We start from the raw sequence: 18,319 nt of genomic DNA, 5'->3' as shown, positions 1-18,319 counted from the left end.
CCTGCATCACAGGTTTTTTTTATCGTTATTGAACGGTGTTGCTGTACTTGCTAACATTTTCAGCTCAATCCATGGGGTGCATTTATAAAACCAACATTTCCACTTGACAATCAATATTTACACCCTTTTGAAAAAAATGAAATTGTCATTATTCTAGATTTAAAGGTGTCTACCCTAACCCTATGCCTGCAGGAATTTCAGTGTGTGCTTTTTTCAATAGAGTGCATACGTCCACTTTCTCTACAGTCCATGATTGTAATATTTAGATATACTCCAACACTAGTTTAGGAATGCTGAGGAAACAAAGATGGGTTAAACATCATTAAAATTTAACAACTATAGCAACACATTCTGCTGTTCATTAGGCTGAAAGTAATTGATTCACCCAGCTGGGTCTAAACATTTTTCAAAATATAGAATACTATATTGAGAGACCCGTCAACCTTCCTTTGCTATATATGATATATCATTATATAATATATCATTAACAGCGTTCGTAGAACTCATTTCTATCATCTATTTGACACCATAGCGTTTTGAGACCTTAGCGTCCTTTTCTGAATAGTCGTGGAATTTTAATCAACGGGAGTCCAGGTTCTTTAATGCCATTGCTTATGGTTCACTAGGTTTGGTTTGTCCAGCCTGATGTTTAATACTGCTTTGTGTTGGTGGATATGAAAATCAAATGTGTTTGATGCAGCCAACGATCGCCTGTTAAGTGTTGTCATTCTTCTTAGCTAGGTTAGTGTTTTATAAAAACTTCTACCTTCATATATTGAGGTGCATTAAGTGTATTTATGCGTATGCGTAAATGTCTCTTATCTCTGAGGGTTGAACAGTAGTGCAGTGAGCAGCGTACGGACAATGTTCTCGCTCTAGTGTCTTCATTATTCTCTACCTGTGATGTAGAGTTGTGCACATTAGGTGTGGTATGTTTTAGTTAACCCAGTAGGAATGGTTCTAAGATGTGTGATGATGTGTTGATAAGGCTTTGCTGTTAAGGAGCAATATTTTACCATCTATTTGGTTTTGCTGCCTTGTGGTGCATATGTGGATATCAGGAGGTTTGTTTAGACTACAGTTAATTAGGTTGATGTCTTGAAAGAATTAAATAAGAGTCATTGTTGGATGGTAAATCCTAGTGGGGTGGGGATAGTCTGCTACAAAAATAGCATATGGAACTGTGTGGGTGCATGTGGGATATTTGTGAGATTGTTAAGATTGATTGTAGACTGTCCTGTGGGAACAAACCAAACAGTACACAACTTACACTAATTGGAACTGTATTTCAGATCATTATCATGTGGGGCCAGATCTACTAAAAGGCTAGTCACAAAAGATAGCACCATTCCCGGGCCTGTGCTCTCAAACTGGAAACTTTTGATTTTTTGTTTAAAATAGGCTATGTCGCTTGAAGGAACCCTTGATGCTATTAAACCCACTTTTTTCTGCTTGGAAAAGCATTGGAGGGAGCAGGCCCGGGGGCCACGTACACCATTCACAAATGGTAAGCTTTCCCAAGTGGACCCCTTCGCCTCTGCAAATCGTTTACCACCGTCCTTTGAGGTGTTGGTAACTGATTAGTGGTTTGCAACCACAGTTGTGATTGTAAATTTTTGATATGTGCCATACCAAATGCCAATTAGGAGAGCATGCCCCTTTCTAATTGTGATTCAGTATGGGTGGCTAAAGCTATTTTGTATATCAGAAAGGCTTTTCTGAATAGCAAAATGAGTTTAATATATACCTAAAAGTCATTTTGTGTTCATAAACCCTGTTGTTTTGTGAGTTTTAGGCTTTGGCTTTGTACATCTGTTGCTTAGTTGCAAAAATGTGTTTAAAGAATGTATTAAAAAGATAAGTTAGTATGCTGCCAGCCCTTTTCAGCAGAGAAATTCATCATTGATGACAAAGCATTGATTGAAATAAGTGAATCAGTGGCGCCTGGCATGTATGGGGAGTGGTGGGACGAGCAGCAAAAAAATGGCACTTCTCTTCCTAGCTTGCCGCACGATGTCTTCCTCGCTTGGGTGTTGTCTTCTCTCCCCAAGGCTTCAACGCAGGATCCAGAAAACTGCACTAACCAATCCTGGCGATGCTCTCATGCTGTTGAACAGCATGAGGGAAGCATCAGGACTGGGGGGAGCAGCCGCTCTCAGTGCTCTTCGGAGCACTGAAGGGCTGTGCTTTTTCTAACCTAGCTGTTTTAGACAGCTGTGTTAGAGAAGTTAAAAATGTGCACGGGTGGCTGGCTGTCGCAAGACAGCCGGCCATAGAGACATGCGCACTTTAAACTTAAGTGCACAGCTCGTGGCTGCGCCTTAGCAGCAATGGCCCCGCCCCATCCTGACACTCGGTTCAGGACGGTTGCTGAAAAATTAAATGGTAATAAATAAACTTTATTATCATTTCATTTTTCAGTTCTGGGGCTTTTCTTTGGGCATTTTTTTAGCAGGACGACGCTCCTCTGTTCTAATGAAGGCTCTGCAACTGAAGTTAATGTGTTGGCAAATGAGTAATATGTATTTCTCACGGAATTGTTGTGCACCCCTGTATCCAGGAAAGAGTACATGCAGGTGCTGCACAGTTTGCAGTAGGCATTGTCAACAGACTGCAGTCAAGTTTTTAATCTCATTTTATTGAACGTTCATTGTGGTTAAACATCTGACCAACTAGCATGCTTGCATCCCTAATTAACAGTGTGATGCTAAGTAGAAACTGTGGGTAGCAGCTGTTATGCTGTTTCCCCACAGAGCTATCTTACGAATTGAGTATCACATTTGTGAAAAATATCTGTGTGGCTCAGGTCCATGTCAATCAATTTTCCTTTCAATCCCTTTAGTCGTGGAGATCAGATCCTGGAAGCGGATTCCGTAAGTCTTCTCCATGCAGCTTTAAGCGAAGCCTACGCCGTTCTGAGTGAGTGCGGTCCGGGACCCGTTAGCCTTATCATCAGTCGTCATCCGAACCCAAAGGTGAGGTGTCAACATATTAAAAGGTGTTTGTCGCAGTCAGAAGTAAGCTAACATTCATTCTAGCATCATTAGCAATCAACAATGCTACGCCTGCCCCACTCATCCCTAAATTCTTCTCCGTTAGATGATTCCCCCCATGTTGAGTAATCTCATTTTATCTTCAGTTCACACAATGTAGTCAAGCACTAGTACTCGTCACACCTCACTTGATCAGATCCTCTTCCCTGAGGATCTAAAATATGCCCATGCACCCCTTCCTTTCCAGAATGAAAATGCATCACACCTCATTCACAGCTGTCAAGTAACACCAAGCGCAGGTCTGTTCCCCAAAAACACAACCTCGCAGTCTGCTTGCCGAGCTAACCATAAAAAGCCCCCGCCCCCCTTTGTGCTCATACTAAATCTGGAAGTTTCGCTAACAGTTCTAGTCTCTGTTCATAAATTCATATTGAAAATCCGTAGTATAGACTCATAACCACTCCAGAATGGACTCTGGAAATGGTATATGGGTGCTAATCCACATGCCACATACACTTAGTTAATGAAGTTCATCAACATTACATTGTAGTGGTCTTCTTTGATTTCTTAATGGTTTACAGTCTATTTGTATATCCAGATATTAGCCAGAAAGTATGCAGTTTGTTGCTTCAACAGAGTTCCAGCTGACATGTGCTTGGCTCAGGCCATTCAACCTTTGAGCTTTATCAAGGCTTTTGTCATTTGGTACTGCCCTTAGATGGAATATATATTGTGAAAAATTCCCAACAGGAGTGCAGGAGAGCCCTGAAATTCCTAGAAACATATTTCTGGATTAACAAATGGGCATTATATAATTAAGTAATTATAGAATTGTAGCATGGTTTATTTCTTATGGATTTATTTAATTGATATGCATTTAGTGTGCAGATCAACTCCCATATACTATTATGAGAGTCTATTTTGGGTGATAGTTTTTGTTCTAATGGCTATAGTCCACCATAACATACAAAGAAGCTACAAAGCAATACAGAGACGTGCCTTTTCTCTTGACACTCAACCATAAAACCATCTCAGGATTCTAGCAATGCCATACCTGGTTGGGTCCCAGGGGATAACCTGTGTATTTTTGGATATAAAAAATTAGGTTTATAGTGAACCAAAATCTTACATCAATCCCTTCTTCAACAATGTTCTTTGCAGCTGGATTTGTGTTCCCTCGCTGATTCATTCACTTTCTAACATATAGATTGGATTGTGTGTTTCTTCTTCCACCTCATTTACTTGCCTTAATTTACTATAATAGCACTTGACCCTTTGCATGTGAAGGTTGTACACAATTTCCAATCACACTGCTTCAGTTTGATTAAATGTGTGGTACAGTTCTCTCTTGGAATTCCAAATGGTGATATCCCAGGCTGGCTGTAGCACTGATGTTTTTAACAGACACTCTAGAGTTCATCTCAAAAAAGTGTCTACCAGGGGCTTCTTATACATTGTGCATCAGGAGCGCAATAGGAGTATGCGCCCGCTTTGTGCTCTCGAGAAACAGTGGTGTTAAAGAAGGGCCGCAGATGCGTGTGTGGCCCATTCTGTAATACTGATAGCGCTGACGCACATGTGGCACCTGCACTATAATGAAAGGGCGTTCCTCATTTGCGTGGGGGCGTAGCCTTATGCATGTGTGTGAATCTCTTTGCCTCTGCTCCTGCACCTTATTGCAGACGTGGGTGCAGATGCAAGCAGGCCCACTCACAGTGAGTCACAAAAAGTTGATGTATTTTCAGTGCCCCTCATAAATGAAGTCCAGTGGCATAGCAACGTCGGGGGGCGAGTGTGTCAGTCCGCCCCAGGCGGCACGAGTTTTGGGGGCTGCGGCGTGTCTTCCCCCCTGCTCTCACATGAGTTTGCCGCAGGGGAGGCAAACGCAAGAATCATCGGCAGCACCCCATGCTCTTCAGCACGCCCGCGGGGCGGGAAAGGCAGAGACCGCAACGGACGGCCAAGTCCCTAGCTGTGCCACTGAGGAAGCCCTCTGGTAGGGGCGGAAGGGGTTCCATGGATCCCTCAGACATTCCCCTGAAGGCGGGTGCAGTCACTCACTGTACCTGCCTGCATGGGAATCTTTCTGCCCTCTTCAAAGTGCAGACAGGTTGCCACCTGCACTGGGAAACACGGAGAGTCTCTAAAGCAGGGCTCCGTATTTCACTGAATGTGATGTCCCTCAGGCAGCACGAGTGTGCGGCTGCCCTGGGGGCGGGGCATTCATTGTAATAGGGTGCACTGACTGTGTGCCTGGTGCGCGTGCTTAAAGGCGTGCTGCAGTGCCGTAGGGATAAGGCGCCCTTTCCTTAATACACCGCCCAGAACGATTTGTCGATAAAACACATTATTTTTTGGCTAATTATTGTGGACACACATGCAGAGCGGTGTGAGAAACTGGAGCATGTGCCTGATATTAATCATGTGTTTTATTGTTTAGTTGTGTAGAACAGCGTTGATTTTAAAAGATGAGCAGTATTATAAGGAGCGGCTGAACTACACATTTACAGTTAGTGGTGCCGGACAATGGGCGAACTCCCGATCGAAGACTTTTTTCGTTTAAAAAAAAAAATACAAAAAAAAATGACAGGTTTATTTAACTTTAGACTTAGGCAACGGACATAATATATTTCATGGACAATTCTTAAAATAGTATTGTATTTTATTTGAAGAATTTAACCAGCTGGCTAGTGGTTTAACAATGTGTATGTTTTACGAAGACACATAAAAAAATGAGGAGTTCATAAATTATTTCGAATATTTTTTCCATGCCTGGAGCGATCACATTTAAAAAGCCCCAGGAATAGGTGGAAACTTTGACTGATATATTTGGCCATAAAGATACATGCCGAATGAAATTGACTAAACTTTTCCCCTTTTGTGAGTTTTTGTTAAAGTGTCCTCAGGGCTAGCAGCTTGTAGGAACCGAGCAGGGGAAAGAGAAGACGTGGTCGAAGCCAATAGGATTAAAGTGCATGTATCATAAATTAACTGTCCGTCCCTATCACGGTGGTTGAATGAATTCCGACACCCAAATATGAGATACATTAATTTGGAGGAAATCTCGATTTTGACCAGCCTCTGAAAAGGACAACATTACAGCTGCCTGAAGAAATAAAAATAGGAGAGAAAGGCACATTTTCTTCGATATGCATAATTTCAAAATTATTACATGTTCTTGATTTTTTAATTTGTGGTATAACGTTGTTCAGACCAACCTCCCAGAAGTGGTGGAGACCGTGAGATGCTTTACAACATAGAACTGTATGCCAAGCCGGATCCTGTTGAGACAACTTTGAAAAACAAAATAAAACAGGATGTGCTGGGGAAGGCAGTGGGAACATACATTCAAGACAATATTAATTAACATGGTATGGGTTGTTTAATATTCATAAAGTTATATCTACTGTAGATTTAATTCTTATATATGAATTTATTTTTTATAATAAGGTTTCTGAGCAAGAGATGGATGATGCCATCACGCGTACCACTCATCATCGGGAGAGCAAGGATGCCGGATCATCTCACATTTTAGGTGGGTACCATTCCTGGCTTCATTTAGTGCTACTGTTTATTCAGATGACAAAATTATATTCTTTCATTTATTTTTGATATCTAGCTGGATGATAATTTTTTCCCGAAAGCAGCTGTAATTTCCAATAGAGCAATTAAGGGCTGCCTTATTGGAATTAAGTTACAGAATGTAATTGATTATTATATATTTTTGATTGATTTGTTATATTTATGTCACTCTGTGTTCTGATTCGTCAAGCATTTGTTTGTTTAATCAAAAGACCTTAAATGTTTGTTAGCTCTGACTGGAATGAAACAAATGAAGTGATTTCTGAGAGTGTCAGACAGAATCTTTCCTATTTTCAGTCCAAAAACCAAGCGGCCTGCATTGTTCCGCTCAATCTTCAAGACTAAATGGAGGAGAAGGCAACCCAGCAAATTGGGTTATCTCCTAACATTATTTCAAGTGCATAAGTGCTTTCTCCACTGCAGAGTGTGGTTCATTGGAAATCAATTGGGTGTTAAACAGATAAAAGAATGCCCACTGAATCAATGCCGAGACTTGAGACTCTTTGCCGAGAACAGCATCCACACTCCAAACTGATGTCCCTCCTTCGTTTCCCCGCACCTTGTTATAATGTGACATATTTGTAACTTTCGAACCGCCACACCCCACTGACCATTTTTGGCATGAAGCTCGCTAAGCTCTCCTTAGAGTTTGTAGGCAATCTCAATCTTTGTATGTCAATGCACCGCATCAGCACCACTTCACGCTATACAGTTTCAGAGGCACAGTTCCCTCACTGCGTCTCATCTTAATGGATGGTTACTTGGATCCATTTGTCCTTGTTGTGTGCCTGTCCCAGTTATCAGACAATTTCAGGGAGCTCTTACCCCCATGGCAGGCTGAGGACAAGGGCTAATGTGGGCACAAGATTCTTATTGCTTGTCCCGTCACCACAATGCTGCCACCAAGCCAATGCCCATTGACTGTTTAAAGACTATTTCTCATCTGGTCACACCAGCCTTACATGACCAAAGAATTTAAAATTAGTAGTCCCATTTGTGGATGTCTCATCATGAGGCAGGAGTGGGGGTCACAGCATTCAGGGGTTTTCAGGCAGCCTTCTGATAAGTGACCATATGGACTGTGAATTGTGCATTGGTTTGGCTGGTCCATGCAACTTTCTAGACTGCCATGTCCCGGGACCCACCAGCCGTGGCCCCATTATGTCCTCCCATTAACCACCTTACCAGTGTCTGCCACACTCAACGTCACCCGGCTACATAAAAGCAAGTGTTCATAATGAGTTTGTAAGGACCCTGATACAATTAGCAGAGCACATTGGATCCCCACTGACTTTATGTCCTAGACTGTGATGTGGTTACTCCAAGAGAACCAAGAGTCAGCGGTACTAACCTGGCCAAAGAAATAAATGACCATACCAGCTACTGCTGATCCTCCTTGAGCTGGACCAGTAAGAAGAAATCCAAGCCCAACAACCATGGAATTTTTTTGTACTGATATTCTCCTTTTCGGATCGTTGGAATGATAATTAGAACTCTAAAATCCCTTTCTCAGATTACTTGAGAATTCAGCGCCATTCATTTGGCTAAGGATTGCACAAATAAGGAGCTCGCAGTCAGTGATAGCTCTTTAAGCGCTGTCCACATCTTGGATATTGGGGGATCAAATATGGCCCTTCTAAGACAAAGATGAATGTTACAGTCCTCAATACTCAATGATCCCAATCTGCTTATGGTATTGGTGGAAGAAAAAAAGAGCCACACATAGACACTTAAGCCCTTAGAATACTAGACGTGCATTTCCCCATGTAGGATGCATAGCCTCACAATGCATGTAAGTGCTGAGTCCCATATCTTGGGTTTTTCCGGGGCACCTGTATATGCTAATATTTTCATGGCCGCTTTTGAACATCAGCATATCATGAGTAACCTACAATGGTGGTCCAAAATTAGATTATATTGTCGCTTTATAGATGACATTTTTCTAATCTGGATGGATTCAAGTGAAACACTGGAACACATGATTCTAACAATGAACTCTTTTGACCCCAGAATTCAATTTACCTATAAAATCGATAAGGACACAATTGAATATCTGGATGTTACCATCACTAAAAATCCTGATGAAGCACGTCTAGAAACTTGTATCTATGCTAAACCCACGGATCGTAATAATGCTCTGGATCACACAAGTTTTCACCCAAGAAGTCTCATTAGAAATCTACCGTATTCTCAGTTTATAAGGATCAAACGCATATGTTCTGACCCCCAAGCATGTTTGAACAAAACAGAAGAATACAGACAAAGATATATACAAAGAGGATACCCGGACACCATCCTCCAAGACTGTATACAAAGAGTAGCTAGTAAACAACGAAGTGAGTTGTTTAATCAGCACAAACCAGCCAAGAGCAACAACATAGTATTTGTATCTAAATACACAACTAGCTCTTCAGCGATTAAAAGGATTATCAATAAAAGATGGGAGTTACTGGCTAATGAGGCGGACTTCGATAATATATTTAAAGAACCTCCTCTACATGCTTACACAAGAGGGAAAAACATGAGAGAATTATTATCTCAAACTCATGGGGACCCTACTCTCACAACATCTAAAGGCACCCTCAGATGTTTCAACTGCTCTCACTGCAACAACGTAATCTTGGGCACCTATATCACTCATCCTACTACTGGAAAAGCAATTCCATTAAAACATACGAGTGATTGCAATACCAGCAACGTGATATATGCAATAAAATGTCAGTGTGGAAAAACTTACATTGGCAAAACAGAACGGAAAATCAAAATCAGACTGACTGAACACAAAAGTCGAATAAGAACCAAGAATCTGAATTCATCATTGGCCGCTCATTGGACAGAGGCAAATCACTCAATTTCCCAACTAAGGTTTCAAATTATAGAGAGAGTCAAAATCCAATCAGGAGTAGATAATAACAACAAACTACTTCAACGTGAGGTCTACTGGATCAAAACTTTGGATACCATGGTCCCAACAGGAATGAATGACAGATTAGATATGTCATGTTTTCTATAGCTTTACATACTTAAAACACAGGCCACTATTCTCTCACACCACTCTTCTTTCTCAAATAGCACCAAATGCCATGTCTATTTTCACTTATGACCAGCATAAGCATAAAAAATTATTTAAATTCTTTTTTTCTTTCCAATTTTTCTTTCACATTTATTACACATTAACACTAGGGGCCTCATGTAGGTAAATAAATTTTACCGGTTCATAAATACCGAGCCGTACCGAATCGGTAAATTAGAACCGGTAAGTTATATGTAGGTAAAAATTCGGTAACAGTTACCGATTCGGTAACATTCGGTAAATACGAATCGGAAGTCACCGAATCGGTAAATACCGAGGTGGTATCCACCGAATCGGTAAATACCGAGGTGGTATTTAGCGAATCGGAAAATACCGAGGACACTACCACCTTCCCTTAACTAAGTAGCCAATATCACAATCATGTCATTATAGAAGGTCTCTCAGGCTTGAATAGGGGACCCCATACCTCAAAGATCAGCTTAGTGAAATCACATCACAGGAGCATCAGGAGTCTCCTCGCAGGAAGGCTCGTCTTCGGTCTGAATAATAAACATGATGTCTGAGATATGAAAAGCACCAACTGTCAGGTATGTGCAGCTGCGCGTGTGCCATGGCTAAATCGTGGGTCGAACAACCTAGAGTGGAAAACAAGCATTGTGTAAAATTCCAGACTGTGTGTCACAGCATGTACAGACCAAGGTCGCTGCGCAGAGCTTGGGATGGGAACAACAGAATGCACTCGTCTGAAGGAAGTCTCGAGTCAGCAGTTTATTCAAGAAAGAACATGTAAACGCAGTGTTGTGTGCAAAGACACAAATATGGCTACATAACATTCAACGTGGTAATGCCAACTGAACAATGCATGTACGTATTCAGGGAGAACTCACTACACGCCCCCTTGAGCGAAGCAATATGTAATAGGCACGAAAAGAGAGAACGCAGAGTTCAGTTTCGTCAGAGCAGAACAGGGCGTAACCAATGCAGCGCCAAAGTCCTACAGTCCAATTAATTGCAGCATACAATTCCAAAAACACAATGCAAGTATAGTAAAAAACTCAAGCAGACCATCAGGAAGAGAAAAACGAGAACTAAAAGAAATAAATGTTGCGCCAGGGTGCTGTCCAGTAGCACAGGCGCAATGGACGACAATCCAGTTAATCCATGAATGTATAGGCAGCATATGTGGCCACGGCTTCCAACAAGCAATCGTTTTCAGGGCCACTAAAAGTCTCAGCCATCCAATTGAGTAAAGAAAAGGAACATACGTGTTCTCCAACCAACGGAGCCTCTAGCACAATCAGAGGGCACCCGGAATGTTCCTCCAAATAGCTCATGGACAAGAAGTCGTAGGCTGCCGCTGAGATGTCCCAATTACCCAGGATACCATGCGCCGCTCCACACGCCATGATCCGGACACCAGAACAGGACAACTCGTGAGACACTAAGGGCCTCATCAGTCGATCGAAATCCGGCACCGGAGACACCATGTTGGTCAAGCACAAATCCAGAGGCCATTCAAAGGGACAATCCAGGCAGTGTAATACAGGTTGTACGCAGGTGAAGTAGGAATACCTGAAGGATAATCCATAAGCCAGGCTCAAAGTCGCCAATGGCAAAGTACCATAGAAGTCAAGCATCCTATCACGAAGAAGATGCAGACGGGACAGGTGCTCGTGTGGCACAGAAGGAGCAGCCATTCCGTAGTATGAAAAGTAAAAGCAGCACACCTGCCACCAGCGCCAGAAGCAGCGGAACACCTCCAAAGATGCTCGAGAACAGTGAATGAACAAATGCCGGAATTACACCACAAATTGTTTGGAAAGAGGTCACGAGACCCGAGCCCCACATGTTAGAAAAAATTGAGCCAGGCCGGTCGTGGACGAGGCATTGATAATACTTTGGATCAAAGAGCCGAAATGCAGGGGGAGGTCAGTATTCAGAGGCGCCTGTTCCTCAGTGCGCGTAGTAGCAACGTGAAGGACAAATATTTTAACGAGAGGAAGTCAAAGGCACCTCTTTGTGGGACAATGGCGCTCTATTCTGCTCAACTTGTTGGACTCTGCTTTCAAGGTTGGAATCGAAGGCCAGATGGAAACATCCCGCCGCCCATGCGGGGGTGGAAAAAGAACAGTATTGCAGCAGACAACTTCATGCGAGACAGTTATGTACGGGATTACCACTCACATCCCGCAGCAAACTTCATTAATCATTATTAAATGAATACCGTTTGCAAGCACAGTGAAAGAAGGTGTAATCACAGGCACTGGGATACCTCGTAGGACGCACGCCAAAATCGGGGCTTGTACATTGCATGCGCCGTGTACTTGCATGTGCCTATTGTCTCATGTATGAATCCTAGAAGTGAGAGTGCTAGAGCTAATATCTATAACGGCTTAGGCCTTCTCCATGTTTGCTTGGTCAATAGCTCTCAGTCTGGAAGCCGCCTCACTGTGCGGCAACTTGCAGACCTCGTTGTAAATAGCATACGCGCACCTTTTGGTTCTGCCACCCACGGGACCATTCACAATATCATTCCATTCGGTATGCACATTGATGGAGTGGGTGGACTTCCTGATCCTGTAGATGTGCTCTGTGTCAGCTGGTAGACAGAGTGGGATGTGTGTCCCATCAATGCAGCCAATATAATGGGGGAAGTAATTCCTGAAGGAACGGGACAGGCAACTCTGGGATACACCACCCACCGCAGCTGTCACCACCTGAGAAATGCCGGATGCCAGCAGATGTGGGCTGCAGAGCACCTGCACATGTGGGGGTATGGCGTGCGCCCTTCTCATTGGCTGGTCCAGGAGTGGGTGCGGGTCCCTGATTGAGTCCATGATGGTTTCGGGGTGTAGCCTGTACCTCTCATGTATCTCTGCATCAGTCAGCTGGAATAGTGTGATGCGCTGTCTGTGGATGCGTTCCTTCCGTCGCCAAACCCTCAGTCCTGCTGCCTCTAGACGTAGGCGCATTGCAATGACGTACATAGCTGCCAGGGTGTCCACGCTGTTGCATTTTGGGATTGCTTAGCTGCACTGTTGTTGGTTACCACCTGCTTTCAATCCGTGTTAATTACCGACTCTTATTTACCGATTTTCTTGGATTTCTTAATTACCGAGTGCTCCTACATGTCATTTTAACTTTTTACCACTTCATATTTACCACTTCATATTTACCGATTCGTTAATTATGTATTCGGTAAATATGAATCGGTATTTACCGCCTCATATTTACCGAAAAGTGGTTTTTGGTCTCCTACATCTCACTTGTCTGAATACCGGTCGGTAACGGAATATTTACCGAAATTGGGCCGTTACCGACCGGTATTTCGCTACCTACATGAGGCCCCAGGTTCCCATTATATCAACATCAGGTCCCCATCGCATTGTACATGAGTAACTCTGTCACCATCATTTATCATTATTTTTTTCGTTCATTAGAATAGTGACATTCTTACATTATATTTGGTACTTCATTAGATACGGTCGTTACCATTCTTTGCCATTTCAGCACCTTGTTTGGCATGTCCCGATCTTGGTTCACACAGGTTTATTAGTTAAGAGACGCTGCACCGTTATCTTGAAATATCAACTCCGTCCTATAGTGAAAAGTGATCTTGCTACTACTTGGTAATCGTTTTTATACTGCCTTTTTTCTTCTAATGAGTTCCAGAAGAACGCTTCACACACCATTTCTATACTTTATTGTCGAGGGAACAAAGTTTCGGTATTGGGAAAATCGCATTATAGGCATCTCCATATATTATAACATGGCGCCCACGCACGAGCCACATAGAGATTAGCTCTACAACATCAGTCTGTCATTGATGTTCATAGCGCGCGCTTTGATCGCGCAATTTAATTCGCGAGCACAGAGGTTCACTACTCTATAGCATCACGGAAGTTATTCTGGTGAACGCGACCCCATAAATTTCAGGTACGAGGTATTTTCCACCTGCCGGTTTCCAGTCTTAAACTCATGCGTTTCTTTAGACCAATTGAGGACTGGTCATGACCTAACCTCTATTCTTGTCGTTTCCTTGTGTAGATACTCGACATAATGGGTGCTACTTAGGTAAGAAAGTTTACTCATTTGTGAAGCGGTCCATATGCTTTTAAGGCACTCTGCAGATTATTTCAGTACAATGGTTTTGACCCCAGGTTCCTTCTGGTTTTTTGTTTCAGACTACGTGTATGTTAAACCTCTACGAGGTAAGCCCTGCTTATGAGCGTTCGTTTTACTACTCCACGCTTCTAGTGGCATAAGGTCATAATTAGATCGTTATTGCTATTTGGTATTTCAGATTACACCCCGTTAGGACCATCGGTTAACGCAAGACATAAACTGCCCATTGAAGGTATGAACTATTTATATGTTCTGAATACATCACAATAACATAACCTGAAAACACTCATATAAATAACACTTTTTGCAGTTAAAACAGCTTTTTTTGAGCCTCCATTTGGACAGACAAAATAAAATTATTTTATTTATTTTTTCATTTCAGAATTTCCCCTGAGGAAGGAACTAGTATGTTCCGAAATGCAATGGGCATCAGTACCCATGAATGTATAAATCTGTAAATTTGCAAATGTATTGTCTTTGTTGAAGTACATGAACATTGTTATTTTCAACAAACTATTGAGTTTGATGTCATTAGATATAACTGTATGTAAGATTATGTAACTACGGTTAGCAAAGATTTTCAACAGCCAATAAATGAAAAATTGTAAACTTATGTCTAAATAGTGGCGGTTACACACCTGTGAACAGTGCGCAGCAAACACAAGCCTCTTTGAGTCCCATATCTTGACACACCCTATGCCATGGTATCAGTCCTAGGCTATGTGCAGTTGTGCTGGACTCCTTCCATAGGCTGCTGTAACTTAATTGCTATACTTCCTTCTATTTTTAGTTTTCTGTTGGTCTACATTACGTCAAATACTTGTCAATTTGTTTCCACCACACTGTGTCCCAGAATGTGCGGTTGGGATACTGTAGGGTGCAGTCCCAGTCATGGCTGACATTACCATCAACAGGGGTGCATCAGAAGATGCCCTTTTGGGGTTGGGGTGTATTGATAGTTGTAAGTCAATTGAAAGATAGCGTTTCTCCTGCAGAGGAAAGTACTTGAGTGAGGGTTGTGCATAAGGAGAGCCTCCACAAAACTTCACTCAGATGTTAATGAATTTAGTATCTTGAGAGATGGGGTGCAGTGGTCTTTTCTTTTAGAAGCCCTAATTCGGAGGCATGGAGGAAGGAATCATAAATAGAAAAGGAATGGTGAATATGTCAGACCAATATTGAGTGTTGAGTATTACTATTTTGATATTGAGGTTGCAGTAAACATTCAATGAGAGGCGTTGTTGGCCATATGCGATGTCTCCTTAAACAGTTGAATAAGGCTACGTTTCTCAAGGTTCGACAAGAATGAGAATGTTTTATGTATTTCTAAATTCATCTAGGTATTACTCCAAAATGTCCTGATGAAATTGGGTTGTATTGTCACAATGTGGTTTTTATTTATACCTAGCAGAGTTCCCATTGGTGGTATGGCAGACACCATAGTGGAAAATGACCTGCTCAGGTTTACCAAGGTCAGAGACAAAGCAATAGGTCTCTAGTGTCTTCAGCGTTCCTCCTGAAGCACAGCTCTTAAGACAGTTGACGTTATTCACAATTTTTTGTCAATATTGGTTCACTACTCTTACGTGTAGCTAGGACTTCTAGGAACTATTTTTGTTTTTGTTTCAGCATGTCATGGCCGAACACATCCTGTTTGTAAGCTTCCCAAGCTCCCCATAATGTAAAGTTATTCTGTGAATTAACTCTGACTTTTTTTTTAGGGAAGGAGTAATTCATTTTTTGTATAATGTGCATAATAATATATAAATAGTACGATTGCTGCATTCCAAAATAGAAATACAACTTGGTAAATAACTACAAGACGTCTAATCTCCAGAATGTATTTGGGTTTCTTGTTATTAAACTCTACTGTGCTCATTTTTTAACAGGTGGCCTGTCCAAAAGTCCATCCCCAACAGTGAGGCCCAGACAAGGCGATGGGTCTTCGCCCCTCAGCTGGACTATGAAGCGCTTCCTGGAACCAGCCAGTCGGGTAAGTACACCACGACACCCACTTACCTACATCAGCTAATTCACTTTGTTGGCATAAAGGAATGCACTGTGTGTTCCCTAACCATCTTGTTCAAACTTTTCCAAGTGTTTTGATGACTGCCTTTCTATGAAGTCCAAAGCCATATTCATAGAAATATCTTCGCCCACATTTTAGTGCGGACTATCCTTTTTATTTTGAAAAACAGAAATGTGTGCTGTTTGTATCTGGAGTTCATTTGTTTTCACAGTATCTGACCACCAGGTCTTACTTACTTAACTTTGAGGTTCGTGCTGTCATCCGCTGCTTTGGACACGGTAATAACAGGGCTGGATTAAGACCTTTAGAGACCCTAAGCACAAAAGATGTTAGTGCCCCCATATATATCCAATTTAAAATATAAACAATAATAGTAAAATAAAAGTTTATTTTTCAAAATGAAACAAAACTTACAGTAAGATGAAAAATAATATATATGTTTGTATATTTTCACTTAATTTATAGGTTCAGCTGAACCATTTGCAGTTTTGCACCATATGGTCCATGGTAAATTCAGCAATGGACGTTTCTTAAGTGCCCACCTTCCCTTGATGCCCTACGCATGTGCTTATTTTGCTTAATGGTTAATCCAGCCCTGGGTAATAGTTTTTATTTGAGGAAGCCACATCACGTGTGGATCTCTTCACTGCACTGAGTGGGCGCAGCAACAGAAGAGAAAACAAAATCAGGTATTACAAGAAAGTGAAAGGAAAAACTAAGCACAGAATATATACAAAATCTCCCTATGAATCCAAAATTAAAGAAGGGATCATCCTATGTGAGATCAGGACATTGGAATGTTGGGAGTTGCTATGAAAACAACTGAGTGGTAGCAGATTAGGAGCATTTCCATAGGTTCTCTGCCTACAGCTTTACAATGCTTTTAAGGATGGGTGAGTGAAGCAGAGGCTTTATGTGTGCCAAGGGACTGAAGGTTCCCCCTTCCATCCTCACATGACTGCTGTCACTGGTGGGAAATCTGGCAGATCTGAGGCAGTGACTTTGGGGGATTTGCCCCTGCTTACATGATTCTTCCTGGCAGCGATTGTTATGTGCTGTCCTGGACTTGCAAGCTGGCATGTGCACCCCCCCCCCCCAACAGCCCTTGACTTTCACTGACACTGGGAGAAGCCAGAGCAAGGAGAGGGAAGTATCCTCGCGTCACAGGGAGATTTTACACCACATGTGTCTTCCAAGAGGGATTTAAATTATGAAATGTATCCTCAGTGAGTTAAATGTTTCTCAAAGCTTATAGCTCTTACAGCATGCTATTCTAGCAAATAATGCCCTTACCCTGGGCCAGTAATGCTGGCAGAGGCCTTTCATGCCCGGCCTTGCCCACGGCGTCCGGTTATAAGCATATATTAAAGCAAAAACAAGATGGACATGTTTGTTTGCAAATTGATGTTGAATAGGTTATATTTTCCCTTTGAACAGATTGCTTTTGTGGGTTTTTTTGGGCACTCATTAGCCCAAGTGATTGTTGAATTAATTATTTAGTGGACACACTCTCAAAGCTGCTTAAGAGATGCATAATTTCAATTAACAGCATCTTGCAACTGATTGGATTTGCTTTCGTGTGATTGCTTCACTTATACAAATTTTACCTTCTGCGTCTTGTATCATGCGGGTTTGCTCTGGATTTAATCCATTTAAAATAGCACAGAATTAACCAAACTAGCAGGACAGAGAACATGTGTTCAGCCTCCTAGCATCGCTGGGCATTCAGTGAAATGCTCACCTAATGCTCAGGCAGCATTATGATTGCTAAACAGGTGATGATGCATATACTGCTGAGGGTCATGTTTGTTTTTCCATAAGTGATCAATAGGTCACAAAAGATACATGTTCAATTGTGTGATAATTTGTGTAATTAAATGTTGACTATGAACATTAAGACAAATGAAGTGGCCAATGCATGTTTCCCATAAGTCTCCCTGTGTCATGTCCATTCATGAAGGCTGTCGTTTCTTGTAAGGCTTATCCGGAAAGCACCTTGGGATCCTGAAAGAAAATGATGGACTGAGATATAAATCACGTGGAGATTGACACAATATATTTAACAGAAGTGGTGCAATTAAGTCATGCAATTAAGATACAAATATGTATCAAGGTGAACAGTAGCTCATAATACAGTCAGTTTTCTCTCTTCCCCCCTCCACCGTGACTCTCTTCTTCCTCTCATATTTCCTCCTGGATCTCTCCCAGCAGGTCCCTTCTGGCCTCTCTTCTCTTCGTGTGCTAATGGGACAGATGCAGTCACAAACATTACAAATTGGCCTGAGTGTTATATTGCGTACCGCATTACACTAACAACATCGAAAGGGGTGACTGGGACTGCAGCATTGTGTATTGATTTAAGTACATTTTGTTATTTATTAACATTTTCCTTTCAGGTTTTATCTATTGGTATAAATATTGTGAGGCCGTGAGCATTTGCATTTAGTGTGAGAGTTATGGTTTGCATGGCTGTTGTGCGAGTTACAGATTGCAATCCTAACCATAATTTGTGAATTTCAGTTTTAATTTGAAATGGTAACTGTGTTTTATTTGTGG

The 18,319-nt window shown here is 41.9% G+C and overlaps 1 protein-coding gene across 5 annotated transcripts in view; it reads left to right on the top strand.

Moving 5' to 3' along the window:
- The window catches only part of PDZD2 (PDZ domain containing 2), a 1,178,280-nt gene that overhangs the window by 1,029,233 nt on the left and 130,728 nt on the right, over nucleotides 1-18,319 (top strand). For all 5 annotated transcript variants that reach the window (XM_085630570.1, XM_085630578.1, XM_085630563.1 and 2 more), the window contains 3 exons: nucleotides 2,843-2,975; nucleotides 6,444-6,528; nucleotides 15,624-15,727. In XM_085630570.1, the coding sequence (XP_085486696.1) occupies nucleotides 2,843-2,975; nucleotides 6,444-6,528; nucleotides 15,624-15,727 (322 nt within the window). The remainder of the gene's footprint in view (nucleotides 1-2,842; nucleotides 2,976-6,443; nucleotides 6,529-15,623; nucleotides 15,728-18,319) is intronic.

This window comes from Triturus cristatus, chromosome 2_1, assembly GCF_964204655.1.
Source record: "Triturus cristatus chromosome 2_1, aTriCri1.1, whole genome shotgun sequence".
Taxonomy (NCBI): domain Eukaryota; kingdom Metazoa; phylum Chordata; class Amphibia; order Caudata; family Salamandridae; genus Triturus; species Triturus cristatus.
Note: the sequence above shows the minus strand (reverse complement) of the source record. Positions and strands in the feature narration are given on the sequence as shown.